General features: G+C 43.1%; 1 protein-coding gene across 14 annotated transcripts in view; it reads right to left on the reverse strand.

The window, feature by feature from the left end:
• The window catches only part of VPS13B (vacuolar protein sorting 13 homolog B), an 804,527-nt gene that overhangs the window by 32,122 nt on the left and 750,292 nt on the right, over nucleotides 1–22,113 (reverse strand). For all 14 annotated transcript variants that reach the window (XM_061438325.1, XM_061438316.1, XM_061438319.1 and 11 more), the window contains 5 exons: nucleotides 21,912–22,100; nucleotides 18,418–18,564; nucleotides 16,161–16,444; nucleotides 12,417–12,544; nucleotides 12,024–12,223 (listed from right to left, as the gene is read on the reverse strand). In XM_061438325.1, the coding sequence (XP_061294309.1) occupies nucleotides 12,024–12,223; nucleotides 12,417–12,544; nucleotides 16,161–16,444; nucleotides 18,418–18,564; nucleotides 21,912–22,100 (948 nt within the window). The remainder of the gene's footprint in view (nucleotides 1–12,023; nucleotides 12,224–12,416; nucleotides 12,545–16,160; nucleotides 16,445–18,417; nucleotides 18,565–21,911; nucleotides 22,101–22,113) is intronic.

A 22,113-nucleotide genomic window follows, 5' to 3' on the forward strand; every position in this document is an offset into this window, starting at 1 on the left:
AATTTTTAATTGTTAAAGTTACTCAGAAAAAAATTTAGAACGACTGTTTACCATTGCCACAGAAGCTCCCTTAAATCCAGAGGGAGGTAAGGAAGCAGAATGGTACAGAAATATGTCATTAAAAGGACCAAGGATGTGATTATTAGCACATGGGATTCTCTGGAATCAAACAGATCAGAAGTCCACTGAGTTTCTGAGAAATTACTACTGCCTAGAGGAACTAAAAAGCCTCTTGATGAAAGTGAAAGAGGAGAGTGAAAAAGTTGGCTTAAAGCTCAACATTCAGAAAATGAAGATCATGGCATCTGGTCCTATCACTTCATGGGAAATAGATGGGGAAACAGTGGAAAGAGTGTCAGACTTTATGTTTTTGGGCTCCAAAATCACCGCAGATGGTGACTGCAGCCATGAAATTAAAAGACGCTTACTCCTTGGAAGGAAAGTTATGACCGACCTAGATAGCATATTCAAAAGCAGAGACATTACTTTGCCAACAAAGGTCCATCTAGTCAAGGCTATGGTTTTTCCAGTGGTCATGTATGGATGTGAGAGTTGGACTGTGAAGAAGGCTGAGCGCCAAAGAATTGATGCTTTTGAACTGTGGTGTTGGAGAAGACTCTTGAGAGTCCCTTGGACTGCAAGGAGATCCAACCAGTCCATTCTGAAGGAGATCAGCCCTGGGATTTCTTTGGAAGGAATGATGCTAAAGCTGAAACTCCACTACTTTGGCCACCTCATGCGAAGAGTTGACTCATTGGAAAAGACTCTGATGCTGGGAGGGATTGGGGGCAGGAGGACAAGAGGATGACAGAGGATGAGATGGCTGGATGGCATCACTGACTTGATGGACATGAGTGTGAGTGAACTCCGGAAGTTGGTGATGGACAGGGAGGCCTGGCGTGCTGCAATTCATGGGGTCACAAAGAGCCGGATACGACTGAGCGACTGAACTGAACTGAATAAACTCACGAACCTAGACTAAAAGAGCCTGTGATTGATTATTCGAGATTCGATACAATTTCAGATGGAGCCAAGGAGGGTCTCTGAGCATGGACCCAGGGACGAGAAGGATGATGGTTAAAGAGCTCTTCCATTAGCAGAGACACAACTTAGAGATTATTCCTTGCTTCCAAGATTAAAACCCCCAAAATATGTGCTTAAAACAATTTTGGAACTGTTATGGGTGAGAGCATGTGCACGTGTCTCATTCTTCCTCTTTCCAATCTGGAGGAGTTCTTACTATTTTCTGTCCTACAGTTTGGCAGGGTGAGGGGAGCCAGTGAGCTTATAGGTCTCCAGATGAAAAGGAGCTATATACACACTAAGAAAGCATCACTAAGAAATACTGGATTTCCACTGGGGTGTGGAGACTGGTTAGCAACCTGGGGAGGAGAGTTCTTCTGGGCAGAGGTTGGAGGTGGAGTTCAGTTCAGTTCAGTTGCTCAGTCATGTTCGACTCTTTGCAACCCCATGGACTACAGCACGCCAGGCCTCCCTTTCCATCACCAACTCCCCGAGTTTACCCAAACTCATGTCCATTGAGTCGGTGAGCCATCCAACCATCTTATCCTCTGTCGGCCTTTTTCAGTGAGTCAGGTCTTCACATGAGGTGGCCAGAGTATTGGAGTTTCAGCTTCAGCATCAGTCCTTCCAATGAATATTCAGGACTGATTTCCTTTAGGATAGAGGTGGGGTAGCGGTGGAGAATGAATTAAGTGATTGATGGCAAAGGGGATTTTAAAAATTTAGTTATCATTGCAGAAGAAGCTAGTGAGTCCTGTTCAGTGCTATCATTTAGTTATTTTTTACTTTCTTCACCTCACATTGGTAGTGTGGGGGTGTGTGTAGAAGGCTATAGGCAACAAATAGTGAATTGCGGCTTTAACCACAAAACATTTGGGGAATGGTCTGTGTTCTGTCACTCTTGCCTCTGTTAGCGCACCTAGATCAGTATGACTTTCTCTTACATGGTGTGGGTATAAGAAAACCACTGAGGCCTAGGTCTGCTGCCCACCTAGTATATTATCTTTTCCTACAATTACAAATAAGGAACAATGTAATATAAGCTGTGCTTTTTATATATTCAGTTACTTTTATAAATATTGAATTTATTTACTATATTTACTGCTACTAGAGATCAGTGGAGAAATAACTCCAGAAAGGATGAAGAGACAGAGCCAAAGCAAAAACAACACCCAGTGATGGATGTGACTGGTGACGGAAGCAAGGTCTGATGCTATAAAGAGCAATATCGCATAGGAACCTGGATCCATGAATCAAGGCAAATTGGAAGTGGTCAAACAGGAGATGGCAAGAGTGAACGTCAACATTTTAGGAATCAGTGAACTAAAATTTAGGACTGGAATGGGTGGATTTAACTCAGATGACCATTGTATCTATATCTGACTATATTTATATCCAACAAACATTTACAATTTTTACTTTACTGAGTAATTAGGTTACAAGGTGACACCTGGGAAATCACTGAAGGCGTTCTTGGAAGTCTGTCTCCTGCTCTTCTCTCCCACTCTCTCTCTCTTCTTCTCCTGACAGGCTATGTGCGATAAACCCGGGATAGTCAAGGGGGAGTTACACGGCATCCCAGCACTTCAGTTCAGTTAAACAACAGGCACTCCTGTTATTAAAAGTCCTTAAGTACCTCCTCCTCTGATTTGTCCTAATTCCCTCTGTCGCTGGGCTCCAGTCCCCATCATGGTACACTTGCTGGACTTCATCCCTCTTCAATCCTTTCTTTTACCTGATTCATTTTGCCCCACCTCACATGTTCACTTCTCTTTGGATGGTCAACTTGGTGTCAGTTTGATTGATCACTGGGTACCCAGATGAAAACATTATTTCTGGATGTGTCAGTGAGGGTGTTTCCAGGTGAGATTAGCATTTGACTCAGTGGCTCTGCAGACTGCCTTCCCGAGTGTGGGTGGGCATCATCCAGTCCACTGAGGGTCTGAACAGAACAAATGGTGGAGGAAGAAGGAACTTGCCCCCCTTTGCTAGAGCTGGGACATTTCATTGCATCTTTTCCTGCCCTTGGACTGGAATATACACCATGGTTCTCCTGGGTCTCTGGCTCGTCTATGGCAGATTGGGGGATGTCTTAGCATGAACTGATCTGAAAATGTGATAAATCAGGCATTGTATTTGTTCTGCTGATCTTTGGCAAAAATTCGTAAGACATTTCACCCTCTATTTTGGGAAGAAATAAATATAAATTTTACTAATTTTATGAAATTAAACTTAAACTAAAATTAATAAAAGGCTTCCTTGTAGCTCAGTTGGTAAAGACTCTGCCTGCAATGCAAGAGATCCAGGTTCGATTCCTGGGTTGGGAAGATCCACTGGAGAAGGAAATGGCAACCCATTCCCATTTTCTTGCCTGGAGAATTCCATGGACAGAGGAGCCTGGCAGGCTACAGTCCATGGGGTCGCAAGAGTTGGACACGACTTAGCAACTAAACCACCACCACCCAGATCAAATAGTTTGTAAAAGAGTATCATAAGAAGGAAAACCCTGGAATAGAAGAATTCAAGACTTGAAAGGGAAGAAGAGATTTCTACACATGCTATGGGATTGAACACTAACCTGCGGAAGGAATAAGGAGTGAGATGTGGTCTATCTGGTTGCAGGGAGTGATTTGTCTTTAGCAGCCAAGTGGCCTGGAGAGACTTTTCTGGCTGGACTCTATTTTACTCACCACTGTGGTGGCAGTTGTAGAGGCAGGTTTGAGGGTAGGAAGCTTGACAACAGAGAGACTCTTTAAGGGGCTGTTGCTAAAATCTGACAGAGGGATGATGAATAAAAGACTTGAAACAGACCCTGGTCACAAAAAGAAGGGGAAGATGCAGAGACCCTTCTTAGGAATTTCTGCCAGAACCTGTGGGGGAAGTGAGGGACAGGAAAGTACTGGGGTGCTGCAGGAAAAGATGGGCTTGGAAGTCAGACAGTCCTGGGATGGAATCCCAGGCCCACATGCTCTGTGCAAGTTAACCTCTCTGAGTTTCGCGTACCGTCTACCTGTGCAGACTAATGACAGTATTTGTGTAGAATGCTTGACAGGAAGCAGGCATTCAATACGAGTTCATATCAATGTTACTGAAGGTTTTAACACTGAAAAAATGGGGGTGATATTAATTAAAGCAGAGACTCCAGGAGAAGCTGGTTTGAGGGAACAGAAAATGAGTGCTCTGGTTTCAGATGATGACGGCGGTTTGATGTGTCTGTAGGTCTTTCGGGCAGAGATATCTGGTGGGTAGCTAGAAACACAGAGTTGGAGCTTGGAAGGGATGACATGGCCAGAGATAAGATATTTGGGAGTGACTGGATGATGGGAGCTAAAGCTTGGAGACAAATTAGCTCTCTGAGAGAGGAAAAGAAGGGGGAAGAATTTCCAAGATAATCAAGGCAGGAAAGACTGGAGGAGGAGAAGAAGGAAATAACAGATATTCTGGGTGTAAGTCTAGTCCAAAAAGGTCTGTCTAGTCAAAGCTATGGTTTTTCTAGTAGTCATGTGTGGATGTGAGAGTTGGACTATAAAGAAAACTGAGTGCTGAAGAATTGATGCTTTTGAACTGTGGTGTTGGATAAGACTCTTGAGAGTCCCTTGTACCACAAGGAGATCCAACCAGTCAATACTACAGGAAATCAGTCCTGAATATTCATTGGAAGGACTGATGCTGAAGCTGAAGCTCCAATACTTTGGCCACCTGATGTGAACAACCGACTCATTGGAAAAGACCCTGATGCTAGGAAAGATTGAAGGGGGGAGGAGAAAGGGACTATAGAGAATAAGATGGTTGGATGGCATCACCGATGCGATGGACATGAGTTTGAGTAAGCTCCAGGAGTCGGTGATGGACAGGGAGGCCTGGCGTGCTGCAGTCCATGAGGTCGCAGAGTTGGACACGACTGAGCAACTGACCTGACTGACTGACGTCTTCCTTCTGTATGTTATTGTTATTGTTCAGTTGCTAAGTTGTGTCCAGCTCTTTGTGACCCCATGGGCTGCCAGCATACCAGGCCTCCCCGTCCCTCACCATCTCCCGGAGTTTGCCCAAGTTCATGTCCACTGAGTCAGTAATGCTACCCAACCATCTCATCCTCTGTTGCCCTCCTCTCTTTTTGCTTTCAATCTTTCTCAGCATCAGGGTCTTTTCCAGTGGGTCGGCACTTTGCACCAGGTGGTCAAAGTACTGGAGCTTCAGCTTCAGCATCAGTCCTTCCAATGAGTATTCAGGGTTGATTTCCTTTAAGATTGACTGGTTTGATTTCTTTCTCTATTACTAAAAAATACTTTAGAGATATCCCTTCTACCAAGTATCTTTGGAAGAAATGGTGACTCAACTAGAACAACTATAAACACACAGAAGACTCCTGACCAGGATACTTGGCAGATGTCAGAAGTGGATGCCAATCTGGTGATATCTCTTCTGGCCCTGATAATGCAGGGGGGATGGGGAAGGTGACGGAAGTAAGGAAGAAGCCAAAACATCTGCCCCACACATTTTATAAGTCAGATAGTCCCTTGCATCGACAACTACTTCTCTATGTAAAAAGTTGGGGCTGGAGGCTAATGAAGTCTCTGAAGATGATCACATGCTCTTTGAGCATTAGTGCTCAGCGTTACCCCATCTGATCGGCACCAAATGGGCTGATCACACATTTAAGTCCTGGCTCATCGGGGCATTTACCAAAGTGTTTCATGATATTCTTGTAAGCAAGATAAGAAATACTTATACAGTACAGTTTAAAAGTGCTTTTATAGATGCATTTTATTATTGAAGAAATATGGGCGAGATGACAGTACAGTCTGGAGTGTTACTGGCTGACTGAACTCACGCATTAGGGAAGTGTCTCGTGATTCACCACAGCACGTAGACCTTGGACTTGTCCCGTTCAACATATTAATGACTTGGATGAACACACAGAATGCAGGTTCACCACATCTATGGATGACCTAAAGCTACTAGGGATACTTAATAGGGTGGATGACAGCATCACAATTTTTTAAAAGTGATTTCAACAAGTGGACTAGGCCAATAGCAACAAGATTTAATTTATTGGGGATAAATGTAAAGTCCTGTCACTGGGTTCAAAAAGTCAACTGTACAGCAAGTCATATGATAAAGACCTGGAGGATGTGGTTGACCACAAGTTCAATAATAACAAACAGTCTGAACTCATTAATAAAAAGCTAACTCAATCTTCTACTTTATTAATGGAAGCACAGGGAGGTAATAGCTGGTTAGACCACATTTGGAATAGTATGTGTAATTCTGGCTGCCAGATTTTTAAAAAGGAACATAACATACTAGTGTGTTCAGACCAGGGTAACTGTGGTGATGGGTCTGGAAATCACATTTACTGAAGGAATGATTCAAGGAACCAGAAATATTTGGCCTGGATAAGGGAACAGTTAGAAAAGATGCTGAAGCTGCCTTCAAATAATTGCAGTGTTGCTGTATTAAAGGGGAAGTAAATACTCTGTGATGCCTCAGGGGGTTAAACAAGGGTGGGTGAATGGATGCTACAGAGACACAGAGTATAGCTTGATACAAGCCAAGACTTTCTCATAATCACTGCTGGAATAAGCCATGACTGTGAAATCAACTCTGAATATTCACTGGAACAACTGATGCTGAAGCTGAAGCTCTAATACTTTGGTTACCTGATGCAAAGAGCTGAGTCTTTGGGAAAAGACCCAGATGCTGGGAAAGATTGAAGGCAGGAGAAGAGGACAAGATGAGATTGTTGGAGGATGAAGTGGTTGGATGGCATCATCGACTCAGTGGACATGAATTTGAGCAAACTCCAAGAGATGGTGAAGGACAGAGAAGCCGGGTGTGCTGCAGTCCACGGGGTCACAAAGAGTCGGACATGACTGAGCGACTGACCAACAATGACACGGGTAGTTTTCTAGGGTGGGATGCCACAGAAGGGACTCTTGCTCTAGGTTAAAGCGGGAATTAGAAAACCTCTTCTCGCCTGTGCTTTTACTGACTTTCAGGTGGCAATGTTTGTAGCCAGGGCTGGACTCCAAAGGACAGATAGTGACCCTAGTTTGGTAGAGCAAAAATTACTAGCCACATGTGAGCAGACCCAGGTTCCAGCCTGATGCTTAATTATAAACCACCTAGTAGATTACTCTTTAAGCCTGAATCCTCTCATCAGTAACATAAACATCAAAATTACTGCCCCGACTACCTTAGAGCTTTTGCAGTGATCAAAGGCTCTATCTTAGGATTTACTACACTTGACTGCATTAATTTAGTTACCCAGGTGCCTTGAACGTGGGAATTAAACACATTCAGAGAACAGGGTTTGGCCCTAGATAGGTCCTCAGTAAGAGTTTGCTGGATAAATGGATGGAAGACTAAAGACTGGAGGGGAAAGCACTTTGTAAAGGTCCAGAGTTTATCGGAGAAGAAAACGGCGATAATGCTGGCCCTACTAAACACTTCTGTTAAGACTCAAAGATCATGAGAATTTACTGGATCTTTGTAGAATTTACCTGCAAAGGGATAATTTTAACCAGCCTTTTGGGGTTTAAACTGCTGTTCTTTGGCTCAGAAATTGCTTTTCATAGACAATTCAATCACTTCCTGTGGTTCTTAAAAACCCAAGTCCTTGTTGGAGCTACAGGATCCTGCCAGATTGGGCCTTGAACCGCCTCACTAGCCTCCTCCCTGGCCCCCCTTCCCTCCTCTGGCCACAATGGCATTTAGATCGCTGGAAGCGATCCTTCTGAGCTCCCTCTCTGAGCACCAAAACTTTGAACCTGCTCGGTCTGCTAAGCAAGATTTCCATTCTCTTGTCTACTTATTGCCTGTTCCACTTTAAGGCTAAGATGTCAGGGCTCATACGCAGGGACACACCCTCTCAAACTATTAATTGTCCACTGTATCATAGCACACCTGTACCCACCTCTCCTTCAAAACTGATCAGAGTTCGTAACAGCACAACCACCTGGGACTGCTTATCATCTACCTCCTCCACAGGGAATCTCCTTGAGGGAAAGGGCCATGTTCCGTTTTTGTTCACTGTATTTTATGTAATCCCAGCTCCAGGTTATAATACAATGAGTGTCACATATTAGAAACTCAGTATTTGTTGATTGAACGATGGAAGCCTACTTCACTGTGTTTATATTAGTTAAAGGGTAAATACTGTGTTTTCTGTATACCTTATCTGTCTTGAATTTTTCAAAAGAATGTTGCCTAGCTTTGACAGAAATAAGGTTTTGGACTGTCAGCAATTGAAAGCCCATACACTATGACAGGATTCTAAAGTATTTCCCTCATAGGATCAAAATTATGACTTAAAATGATCAACATAGTGGCTGAGAGAGTAAAGAATCTGACTGCAATGCAGGGGACCCAGGTTCGATCCCTGGGTCAAGAAGATCCCCTGGAGAAGGGAATGGCTATGCATTCCAGTATTCTTGCCTAAAGAAGTCCACGGACAGAGGAGCCTGGCGGGCTACAGTCCATGGGGGTCACAAAAGAGTCGGTGAGTGACTAACACTTTACTGATTTTCCTCCCCTGTTGTCAGGCTCCCTGCACTGCCATTATGGATAAGAGCCCCAGCTGTCCCTGCAGGGCCTCTCACCTGGGGCCTCACCCAGGTGTGAGCCAGGGACACAGCCCCAGAAAACCCACACCTGTCAGAATTCTTAGGTCTTCTCAGTAACTCTTGATCCAAAGAACACTTCTTTGTGTAACTATAGTTATTCTCTGCACATTTCCTCTCATATTCCACCTCAAAATTATACAAGACGTGGTCTGATTTGCAAAACCGGGGAGGCACCGAGGGGTATCTCTGTCATGGACAAAAGAGGAGTTTTCTTCCCTGGGGCATAATGGAGACTTTTGGGGCTTTAATTCTGCTTTTGTTAGGTCAGCTTTGAAATCCACATCATGAGCCCGACACCCAGGGCTGAGGCAAGGCTCCTGGAAGACAAGCTTCCTCCTACAGAAGGGCTGCTTCCTTTCATCAGAGGACACAGCTCCCCACGCCCCGCCCCCCCCAGTGATTTATACGCCCTGGTGTGTTCCCGAGGAGACGTCAGCAAGGGTCTGAAACGAATCTTCCTCCAGAATAGGAAGTGAGCAATGGTCTGCAGGACATATGGCTCACAGCTCCTCCAAGATTAATGGGAACACGAGATTCTGCTGGGTCCTCGGACCGGGGGTGGTATGGGTGTTGGAAAGAGTACCTCCTCTCAGCTTTGAAGTATCCCCGACTACAAAGGTTTGAGGAAATTTAGAGTGAACAGGAACTCCCAAAATAAGGTTTGGCAGGCAGACTGCCTATTGTAAAGCATTCCCTAGACACACATAAGCAAGGCTTCAGACACCTTCACACGGATGCAGGGCAGTTCAGGGGCCTTTGAGAAGCTGGTGATGCTTATTCTGTAAAGGACGGAGACCGGGAATGTCTCCAGAGGTCGTGCCACCCCTGCGGATCTTCCCTGTTCATCACACGAGCGCTGCGGGGTGGACATCACACCCCTCCGCAGTTTGGGGCACCACAAGTGCAGGCCTCCCGGGTGAGCGGGGCCCCTCCTGCACCTGCCCACGGCCATGTCCTTCACTGTTTCCACAGCTACGCTCTCCCCAGGCCCCCAACCCTTTCCCTCCCTCTCTCAGCAGATGTTGCGCTCTACGTTCCCTGATAAACTTAGGGCCACTGGGTATCACTTCACTCCATTTCCAACCCTCAGCCCTCCAGAGATCTCTATCTACCCTTGTGCCCATCCCCACCTCTTTCCTACCATCAGAGAAGAGGGCGTGGCCCTCCTGTTCAAGGAGAATTATACTCCCTGAGTTTTGCACTTGTCTCTCTGGCGATTCCTTGCGCATGTTCTCACATCTCCTCCACTGACTCCTCTCCTGCAGCATATAAAAAGCTTCCTCTCCAGGGGTCTCATTTGCTTCTTGAAAAAAAAAAAAAATACCACTTCTCCCCTGTCCTTGCACTCCCTCTGGACTTGTAACTTCCAATGTGATCTCGCCTGCCCTCTGCCCACCATCTTCCATCCCGCAAACTCTCTCTCTCTGAGGGGCTTTCCTGTTTCCGCCCCGCCCAGCCCCTCCTCCTGCCACTCTCCAGCTCCTTCTCAGTCTGCTGCTGCATCACACTCACACGGCAGAGTTTCCAAAGTCAGGCCTGGCACCCTCTTCTCCTCCTTTACAAGACCTCTCTTGGTAGCCTCATCTTCTCTTTCATTCATTTATTTGTTTGATATGTCTTCAGATCTCACTGTGTTCGCAGGCATTCTGCCATAGGCTGTGCATGAATAAGGCAGGGGTCTGACTGCCAGGAATCTTGACTTGGTAGGAAATCATTTACAGAAGTAAATGAGATTAAATGTTAAAAATGTTATATGAGTATGTAGAGGGTCCTGGGATGGGTAGGGACTTCATAGGGGTATAGGGAGAGAACCTCTAGAGAGATGAGAAAAATGTGCCAGCAGGACTGGGGAAGTAGGGGAGTTAAGGAAGTTCAGGTAAGGAAGTAGCATTCAGAGCACAGCAGTTCACAGCACATGCCGTGGAGTCAGGTAGGTCTGGATAAAATCCTCATCCCTTCCCTCGTAACATGTGGGAATCAGACCATGTTTCTTCGGAGATCTCAAGTTTTCACTTCTGTAACATGGAAATGACAGTCCCTATCTTGTCTGCCTGTTGCATGGGTTAGAGAAGAATGAATATAAAGTGCTTAGCACAATGCCTGGCATATAGTAAGTGCTTATTAAATGATAATCATTATTATTACTGTAAACACATTTTTAATTTTAATATGTGTTTTATTACCATTACAATACGATCTACTTCATAAGCTAGTTGTGAAGATCAAATGAAGTAACAGATGTGAAGGGCCTTTTAAAAAAGTACAGCACAGTATTATTCAGCCATAAAAAGGAAAGATGTTCTGACACATGCTACCACATGGGTGAACCTGGAAGATACCATGCTAAAGCAAATAAGCCAAACGCAAAAGGATGAGTGTTGTACGTTTCTCCTTACGTGAGATGCCTGCAGCAGGTAGACTGAGAAAGCACAGAAGAGGTTACTGTGGGCTGGGGAGAGGGGGGATTGAGGAGTTACGGGTTTATAGTGTCTGTTCAGGACGATGAAACATTTCTGGAAATGGATAGGGGCTATGGTTTTACAACATTGTGAATCTATTTATTGCCACTGAATTGTACTGAAAAATGGTAAATTTTAGGTAGAGCAGAAAGGGAATGCTAGGTCCCTGAGCCATTTTCAACAAAAATATTATCACCAACATCTAGAGTAAGACAGGGACAAATCAGGACATCTGATCTGTTCAGGGTTTTAAAACTGTACTTATATTCACAAAGTTTCATGTACTGCTAGGAATAATATGTATATTTCAAAATTAGTAAATTTTCAAATGAGGTAATGAATCCAGGTTTGACATTATGATTGTCTTAAAATCTGGACAGCTGGATTGATCACCTTTTACATGAAGAAGATTAACATTTCTATTTCATTTATGATCTGGGTTTAGACCCAAGATGGGCTTGTTTTACCAAGTGTTCCCCTTTCATAAATAGTTGTATAGTATACTTTGGGGATGTACTTCCCAGACAGTGCTAGTGGTAAAGAACCCGCCTGCCAATGCAGGAGACGTAAGAGAGGCGGGTTAAATTCTTGGGTTGGGAAGATCCCCTGGAGGAGGGCATGGCAACCCATTCCAGTATTCTTGCCTGGAGAATCCCGTGGACAGAGGAGCCTGATGGGCTACCTTCCATGCGGCTGCAAAGAGGTCGGGCACACCTGAAGCGACTGAGCAGCAGCAGCACACTTTGGGGATACACACTTGTGTCTGAGAATTTATAGCCCATGAAGGTGTAAACGTAGGTACACATGTGCCCTCACACAGAGACAAGACAGTCAGCGTTTAGAAGCAGACAATCACCAAAACCTTAGGAAAGGGACCTTTTCCTCAGGCTTTGGCAGGAACATGTGGGTCGCTGACCTGTGTCCCCTGATTGTTGATGTCGATGGCATCACTCCACTCGGTTGTCATTTCCTCCAGCAATTCCACTCTCAAAAGGAGGCTAGGAAGGAGGTCTCTGGTCTTGCAGTCTGGATAACTGGAAATCTGATGATATAGCTCATGATGAATTGAGCACTCAGGAGGAATTTTTCTGCAATAAACCTCAAACTTTGGAATATCTAAAATTAAAAAAAAAAAAGCACATTCAGACTTAGGCCTTGAAGACAAAGACTTGGGGATATTAAATGTAATGTGGCAAGAGAGACTTCTCAAATAAGTTCACTCTTAAGGATCACAGGCAAATACTAAGTTAAAAACCTCCAGAAAGAATGTAAGTTTTATATTATTTAAATTCAATACTATATCATATACCTTTAGTATTTTCCTTTATAAGTATTGTCACTGGACATCTGTTGTGGAAAATTATTCGAGGACTAGGGTCTTCTGAGAGGGTTAAATAAGTCACTCCAAGGTGTTCTTGATATGTTAGTGCTATTGCCCTAGAATAGAATCAGATCAAATAACAGAAACAGCTTAGAAAAAAATGCGTGCTTTTTCTCCTGGTACATATTTATTTAGATTTGCAATATTCAGAACCTCTAGAACACCCTCCCTCTTACACATCAGAGAAAATGTTTTCCAGACAACAGAGGCCATCTGGTCCTCTATTACCTGCCAGACACTAATGATAGGTTTACTAATTTCTTTTTCTGATAGCAGTTACATTTTTTATCATAAAATATTCAAAAAATGTGTAAACTACTGTATAGCACAGCGAACTCTGCTCAGTGTTCCATAAACAACCTAAAAGGGAAAAGAATTTGAAAAAGAATAGCTACATGTGTATGTATAACTGCATCACTTTGCTATATACCTGAAACTAACACAACACTGTTAATCAACTATGCTCCAATATAAAAAGAATTAAAAACATAAAATTAAATTAAAAAAAACCCCATAACTTGTAGTACTCAGAGAGAATCACAGATATCCTTGTGCTAGCTTTTCCTTCTCTTCTTTTTCCCTCTATGTACATGTGTCTTAATCTCTAGAGATGGGGTGCCTTCCTCCTCAAAAGTGCTTGGTAAGTTTTGGTAAAGGAGGAGCCGATGTGCTTCTAGAAGGATGACTGGAGAATCTGTGTACTTGCTATTTTTAATTCTAAAGGTAGGCAGGTTCAGTATGTTTGCTGTCAATTTTCACAAATCACCGTACTTTCTAGGATCTCCATTTTGGCTATCAAGAGCAAAGCCGTATTTTCTATTTGGCCTCAGAGAAACTGCTGTGTGGGCATAGACTGCTCTCTGCAATGGACAGAGAGAAGGCTCCAATTTAGACTGCTGCTGCTGCTAAGTCGCTTCAGTCGTGTCCGACTCTTTGCGACCCCATAGAAGGCAGCCTACCAGGCTCCCCCATCCCTTGGATTCTCCAGGCAAGAACACTGGAGTGGGTTGCCATCTCCTTCTCCAATGCATGAAAGTGAAAAGGGAAAGTGAAGTCGCTCAGTCGTGTCCGACTCTTAGCAACCCCACAGACTGCAGCCTATCAGGCTCCTCCATCCATGGGATTTTCCAGGCAAGAGTACTGGAGTGGGGTGCCATCCAATTTAGACTGAGAGACTATCAAAAAATATTTCATATCAAATCAGGAAAAAAAATCTCTCTTCAGTTTAAATTACATGGACTGGTTGTTCAAATTAATCAAAGAAAACAGATTATTTGCCAAATGTGGCCCTCAGTTTACACTGATTATAAGCAGTCAGTAACTGGCACCCCACTCCAGTACTCTTGCCTGGAAAATCCCATGGATGGAGGAGCCTGGTAGGCTGCAGTCAGTCCATGGGGTCGCTAAGAGTCAGACAGGACTGAGCAACTTCACTTTCACTTTCATGCACTGGAGAAGGAAATGGCAACCCACTCCAGTGGTCTTTCCTGGAGAATCCCAGGGACGGGGAGCCTGGTGGGCTGCTGTCTATGAGGTCACACAGAGTTAGACATGACTGAAGTGACTTAGCAATAGCAATAGCAACACACTAAAGAATTTCCCATTCACTATCTATTCTGTTCGCCAGTGTGAGTTCTTCCCAAAGACTGCATTTGTCTGAAATGCCAAGGTGAACTGTTGATTAGTATTTGGGAAAATCACGTTAATAACACCATCTTATGTGCACTGTAGGACTGAGGGGAGGAGATGAAACACTTTCACAGTATAGTCTTCGGATCTTCTCTCAGCCTAATTCTGGAAGAGCCAGGCAAGCTGACCACAGAGAATGTCTTATTGATAACCAAGAGAACTGCAGTCAGGACTAAAATATGGTACTTCTAATATCATAACTGGGCTTCCATAGTAGCTCAGACGGTAAAGAATCTGCCTGCAATGCAGGAGACCCAGGTTCAATCCCTGGGTCGGGAAGATTCCCTAGAGAAGAAAATGACAACCCACTCCAGTATTCTTGCCTGGAAAATTCCATGGATGGAGGAGCCTGGCAGGCAACAGTCCATGGGGTCACAGAGGGTCAGACATGACTGAGTGACTAATGCTTTCACTTGTCACGTTCAATCTAATAACTAGCTCAATAGTTATTTACATTTACATTACAATAAACATTTACATTAACAAAATCTTCGAATTTTAAAAATAAATTCTAAGTGTTTATTATAAATTTTGTGTTTTAGTTTTAAAAATAAGTTTGTTTTCCATACATAGGTTCACATTGCTTTCAAAAATACTTCCTGAAACTTACCATGGAAATGCTCTACACACTAACTGCATCAACACCAACATCCTAGATGTGATACTAGGTTTGTAGGATGTTCTGTAAGAGGTTTCAACTGCGGGAACTGAGTAAGGGATACAGGGGACCTCTCTGAATTACTTCCTATAACTGCATGTGAATCTAAGATTATCTAAAAATAACACTTAGAAGACATTTTTAAAATTGATTTACAATACTGTATAAGTATATAGCTCAGAGATTCAGTTATATATATTCTTTTAATATATATATTCTTTATATACATATTCTTTTCCCTAATTGGTTACTACAGGGTACTGAGTATAATTCCCTATGCTATACAGTAGGTTCTTATTGACTATTTTATACACAGAAGTGTATATGTTAACCCTGGCCTCCTAATTTATCCCTCCCCACTGCTCTTTCCCCTTTGATAATGATAAATTTGTTTCAGTAACAACAACAACTTACCATACTTCTCCAATCAGGATACAAGGACAATCACTCCTCTTGAGTTGGGGATGGAAAGTGATTATAAAATCATGGATGCTTGTGAATGTTGTGAAAGAAGGGATGTGTGTAGGGAACAGAGCCTTAACTATTAAGGACAACTTGAGTTAGGAAGTTATCTTTTAACTAGAAATCTCTATATACATCAAAGTTAAGATGGCTAAAATCTTAAGTCTATAAATTCATAATCACAAAAAAGGTACCTCTCATAAGGTTACAATATGCTTTCTTTTGTACTTTTTATATATACCATAAGTAAGCTGTTCCTGACAGCTACAAAAAGGATGTACTGCATGCAAAACAACCACAAAATAAAAGTCCAGTATGAACGAACCATTACATGTCTCTGGCTTGATTCTGTGGTTGTTATTTGCATAATTGGTAATTGGTAATTGGAGTAACTTGCGTGCAGGAACAACCACAGAACAGAGTCTTCTGTGACTTGTGTTTATCTAAGTGATCTCTCTTAATGACTTGAGAAAAATTCCATTTTGAAATAGAAGTAAAATACGGGAAAAGAAAAAGGTTTTCCAGCTTGACTCTCTCATATTTTAACCCTTATTTCTTATCACCTGACAGAGGCTAGGAAGCCATAGGAGAAGGGCATCTTTTCATTATGATAGACTATGGCTACTCTATGGTACAAACACCATTTCCCCCAATAAAAGCCGCATAAGGGAAAAATCTCATCCGTAGTTCACTGGGACAACCCGTGTGTGATCCTCACATTTGTCCAGTTGTATGCAAAATACAGAACCATGAAAAATAAAAGCAAAAGTTAAGTTTATATGTGGTGAGCACTGCCAAGTATTCTCTTGTCTCTCCCAGCACATGGATGGGGCAAAGAAGGGCATTCACAGAATGTAAAATACCTGGTACAGAAGCCATCTTCCCTGTAGTTCCCCAAGGGCACTGCCACACTCTGTCTGGGAAGCTCCTGTCTGACTAGGGCTGGCAGGCTCCAGCACTGGGCGCTGTCGGCAACGGCGGTGGGAGAAAAGGCCAGCAAGACCTGCTTCTGCAGCAGGGACGCGTCCAGCGTGGACTGGCCGAGGTCGGGCATTAGGTCCCAGCAAGGAAGGGAGCTGGATCTCACGGCAGGCTGCTCGCCACCCGGGCAAATGCTGAAAGTAGCGCTGTCTGGAACGTGAAAATACTGAAGAAAGGCAAGACAAGGCGGAGAGAGCACAGTTACACAGTCCGACACAGAAGCTAAGCTTCTCTAAAGCACTGCTTCTAAGAAACCATGACACATTCTCAGGAGGGGGGAACATGGGAATATTAGATATCCTGTTCCCATGAGGAAGCCCGAATGAGACAATTACAAGCAGCAAGAGCAGGGTCTGCTTCTCTAGGCATAAGGAAAATGATAAAGCTGATGTGATCTGAAGGGGTGGGGGTTGCCAAGTTCTCCATCTCCCCCAGTTACTGCAAAAAAGCCAGATGCCATGGAGCAGAAATGCTGTGTGTTGGGAAGGGAGTCGTGGAGAGGGTGTGGCTGGACTGAAAGGGTGGCACCCCGGGGGGACTGTGGGCAGAAGCGATCAGAATAAGATGAACAAGGGGAAATCGGGAGCTTGGAAGACAAATGTTTCTGAAGGCTCATCCTGAAGGAGTAGGAGACCCTGACCTCTCGCCCTCAGCTGGAGTTCCACATGCTTTCTGGCACATGAGAGAGTCTCAGGAATTAGGACTTAAAGAGGACCTGGAGGGATAATTTATCTGAAGCTCCTTGTTCACAGCTGAGGAAGCTGCTTCCCAGAGAGAGGATGATGGCGTCTGGCATCACAGAGCCAGTGTGTGGCAGAGCCTGGCTGGAAGCCAGGCTGCCTCCTTTCTTCTCTGCGGTGTCTCCCACTGTTCCAGACCGTCTCCCTGAGAGGGGAGGGATGACCCTGTCTCAAACAATTCCCACACCTGCCCGAAGCTGGGTCAGGGCTGAAAAATGGGGCCCCCTCAGCTGCAGAAAGGATGAGGGCCCTCCCCTTCTCACGAGGAGCCCACTGGGATGCTGGTGTGGAGATGGCCGCCGGCAACTCTCTTTTACTGCGTGCCTGGACTTTTTTTCTCAGATTATCTCACTGAACCTTCACCCAGACCCTGCAAGGAATGCAAAATTATGCTGCTTTTCAGATAAGGCAGTGCTAGTGTAGAGGGCGCTGACCCAGTGCTTTGGGAAGCCCCTAGGGTGGGGAGAACTGGGAAAACTTTCAGGGCACACGCTGGTTTTTTCCCTCAAATCCTCACCTACCATGCAATTACTGTTGACCTCTATTTCCCAATATGGGGCTTCTGGTCACCTATGTATTTTTAATCAATACTTCAATGAACCAAGATGAAATTCTACTAATCTGCCATTTTTATAAATCCTATAATGCACTGTAGGCTTAGAAGAGTAAGACTTTCATCCTAGTGTATTGTTCTAATGTAATTTTTAGGAGCCGCAAGTACAGGCTAACAATAAATGAGGATGAAAGTAAAGAAAAATAATACTTTTCTGTGTGACGGTTTCAACAGCATAAAACAACAGCATACCACTTAACATATTCTGTTTGTAAATCCTTTTAAAATATCTCCTTACTCTCTTAAAATAAAACTATTCATCTGAACTGTATAAAGCATAGAGTAAAAAGAAAAAAAAAAATCCTTCTTGGATTCATTTTCCGCATATTCTGCCACAGAGATGTTAACATAAATGAGCTGGTACATTTTCACATTTCCTCTCCTCCTGGACACAGAGCTCAGTGCTCCCAGATCTGGGGCTCTGTTGGGGCTGAGCCTTCTGCACACACGGCTTCTCTGCGAGGCAGATGTTCTTTTCTGTAGCCTTGCAGCCAGCCCTCAGGCCAGCTTCCTGCCAGGGCGTTAGGAGCGCTGGCAGATGTGCTGGCAGCCTGAAGCCGCCAGGGCGTCCGGATCTGCTGCTTGGGAGCCTGTCTCCTTGTTAATGAGCTTGGAAGAGCTCATCATGACACAACGGTTTTAATGAAAGTACAAAGAAATGAATCCTTCACCTATATTTGGTGTTAGCTTTTGATCTGTTCTGGGTTTAAAAAAAAAAGTTGATCCTTACCATTACTGACTTAAGAAAACTTACAGATTAAAAAAATTCATGTTTGCATGGCTTACCTCCTTTCCAGAGTGGGGTTTGGTGACAGTTAACTGTGGCTTATAAAATATCTGATATGGTGTGTTATTGATTATCGTGGTCTTATCTTCAATCTGAATGATCTGTATGCCTTGCTGTACCATGGAGGAAATGCAGAACTGGCACAACTGCAGAACAATTGAGGAAAGAGCAATTCTTTAAATATCACATGGTATATAAAAACTTCTTTTTTAAATATATATTTATGTGGCCACTTCGTCATTTTGGCTGTCCCAGGTCAGAAAAAGAAGGGGTATTTCATCAGAGTAGTGCAATTCAGAGTGAATTACAGGGATCTGGTATCCATGTTTATGAAGATAAATGCAAAAAACATACTTAAATCAGTTATTTAACTAAATATAAGTGGGATGTGCTTTTCAACATGAATCTTTTCTAAGTAGTATATGGATGCCAGTTAAAATAACAGAGTAAGGAATCACATTAAACTATGTAGGAAGTACTGTCTAGAAATCTCGATGGTGCACACTATCATGATAATAATAATATGTTTAAAAGGTCATTTTATCTACTGGTTTGCCCATGATAGTATCAATTTTATCTTTTGTTCCAGAGTATTTAGTAGAGTTCCCTTTCAGTCTCAAAATTGTCTTGGTCACTAAAAGGGATCACTATTTACTCTGCAACAGGATGCCTTAGCACACCGGTTACCTCTACCTTAGAGTGACACAGACTTGTTTTCGAGTTATTTAACCTATTTCCTCACAAAATACTTATTTATAAAAAGCACTTACACATAAACAGATGCCACTAATCTTTTTCCACATAAAGCACTCAGGCCAGTATTCCCTGTCTCACACTCATGCTAGCAGCTATGTCACTGAATGTGTACAAGGGCCAAGGGGAGCACTTTAATGATGATGACAATGATGAAGGAAACAGCAACAACTCCCCTTATATATTGCATTCTTGTGCTCCTGTTTAAAGTATTTTATGCATATTAACTCACAGAATCCTTACTACACCTCTATGGGGTAGCTACTATTATTCTCATTTTACAGAAGAGAAAGAATGAGACACAAAGGTAAGCAACTTGCCCTAGGTCACCAAGATAAAGAGGGGCTAGGGGTTGGAATTAGAAACCATGTAGACTGGTTCCCTGGTGCTGCCCTTAGCCACTGTGTGTTTCATCTCACTGTCCCACCACATTGCATGAGGAACTGATGCTCAGAGAAGACATTATTTGCCTAAAGATACCCATCTAGTAAGTGGTAATGTTCTCCAAGTATGGTCTGGGAACACTCCTGACCTTTCAGGAGGCCCCAAGGCCAAAAGTAATTTAAAAATGACACCAAGATGCTATTTGTCTTTTTCACTGTTTCACATAAGCATACAGTGGAGCTTTCCAGAGGTCCTATGACATCATCATAGATATGTCATCATAGGATGATGTCATCAGTCTTATGGCTAAAGAAATATTTGTGAATTCTCATGCTTAAAATTTTTTATATTTTAATTTCTAATTTGACAAAATCAAATAGATATAATCCATACAAACAAAAGCGTTTTGGAGGTCCTCAGTAGTTTTTAAGAGTATAAAGGGGTCCAAAGACTAAAAAGCTTGAGAATCACTACTGAAGAAAAATGAGATATAATGATATTATATTTTCCAACAGCTCATTCATTCATTTGTTCACGAGCATTTATCTGTACGTGGCCACTTTGTGAGGTGCTGGAGGTACTGGGTGTTTGACTGTGAATCATAACTTTCCAGGTTTTGATGGTAGTTCTCAACTTGCAGCTATTCAACTTCGGGTGATTCACGCTCACAGCCCTTTGCCATTCACACCCATGTTACAGTATTTTGGCCGGCAGAGGATGAACATGCGTTGCCCAGACAACTTTGAGGAAATGGATACCAGCCTTCAGTACTGAAGATCAACTTCTTTGTATCAGAGAAATTTATTTTTAAGAAGTCATCAAATGACCCTAACCTTTTTTAAGAGGCTCTTCAAATATGCCTGTCAAAATCTGACTTCTCCTCAGAGAAAGAGCACTCTGAATTACACAACTCTGATGAAGTGCCCTTTCTTTTTCTGACTTGGGACAGCCACAATGACGAAGATACCATTAAGCACAGCACGAGATTTCTAGATAGTACACTATGGTGCTGCACTTTGTACATAGTTTAATGTGATTCGTTAGTCTATTATTCAGCTTAACTGGCCTTCATATACTACTTAGAAAAGATTCATGTTGAAAGCACATACCACTTATATTTAAATAACTGATTTATGTATCTTTTTTTTTTCTTTTTGTATTTATCTTCATAAACATGGGTACCAGACTCCTGTTCAAGAACACTACTCCCAGGGCTTTTCTGGTGGCTCAGTGGTAAAGAATCTGTCTGCCAATGCAAGACACACTGGTTTGATCCTTGGTCTGGGAAGATCCCACATGCCTTGGAGCAACTAGGCTTATGCCCAACAACTGTTGAGCCTGTGCTCCAGAGCGGGGGAGTCACAACTACTGAGCCCATGTGCTGCAACTACTGAAGCCTGAGCACCCTAGAACCCGTGCTCCTCATCAAGAGAAGCCACCACAATGAGAAGCCCCTGCACCACAATTGAGAGCAGCCCCTGCTTGCTGCAACTAAAGAAAAGCTTGCTCACAACCAACACCTAGGACATCCAAAAATAAATAAATTGTTGTACAGTCACTAAATCATTTTTGACTCTTTGTGACTCCATGGACTGCAGCACATCAGGCTCCTCTGTCCTCTATTATCTCCCGGAGTTTGCTTAAGTTCAGGTCCACTGAGTCAGTGATGCTATCTAACCATCTCATCCTCTACCACCCCCTTCGCCTTTTGCCTTCAGTCTTTTCCAGCATTAGCATCTTTATATATATGTGTATGTGTATATATATATATATATATATATACACACACACAAGGAGTGTATATATATATATATATATATATATATACACACTCCCTCTTAAAACGTTGGTTCTATGGGAGAATCAGATCAACCTACGTCCTTTCACTCAGGATACCCTTTCCAGGAATATAACCTTTCTTGCAGGAGCCTCTGTCCTTTCACTCAAAACCCAGAATGTTAGCAACTATACTTCCTGCTCTAAAATGAGGAGGCCAAGTACAATTTGTGGATATTTTGGAATAAGTTCTTTTTTCCCTCCACATACAATAAATCAAGTGACTGCTGAGTGTTCTGAAATAGAGTGGTTATTGGATAAATTATGTGACACAGCTTTTATCACTGGTAAAGGGAAGGAAAAAAAAACCCTGTAAAACAGAAAGGTCTAAGAAATCATGTGTTGCACTATTATAAACTGTTTGGAACATATAATACTAAAAAGGGATTAGAAAAGAAAAGGGAAGGCTCATTTTAAACAAGTTGAGGGGATGGCATGCTATCCCCAGCTCCACCCCGACCCCCCACTACTCCCTGTCCCAGCCAAGAGCCAAGCAGACTTTAAGAGACTTTGACCCTACCTTCTGATGTCCTGGGAAAGCACCGAGTCTTATTTCAGCATGAACAAACCCTTCTTCGTCCAAAGATACAACTTCACCGTTACCTCCCTCTTTCCACTTTGGAGACGTCAGGTTATGGACCAGCTTAACAGCCGCCGACTTGTGCACAGTGTTTGTATTTGCCCAGTATATTCCAATTTGAAAAGCTTCCTGGAAAAATAAT

Source organism: Bos javanicus, chromosome 14, assembly GCF_032452875.1.
Source record: "Bos javanicus breed banteng chromosome 14, ARS-OSU_banteng_1.0, whole genome shotgun sequence".
NCBI classification, from domain to species: domain Eukaryota; kingdom Metazoa; phylum Chordata; class Mammalia; order Artiodactyla; family Bovidae; genus Bos; species Bos javanicus.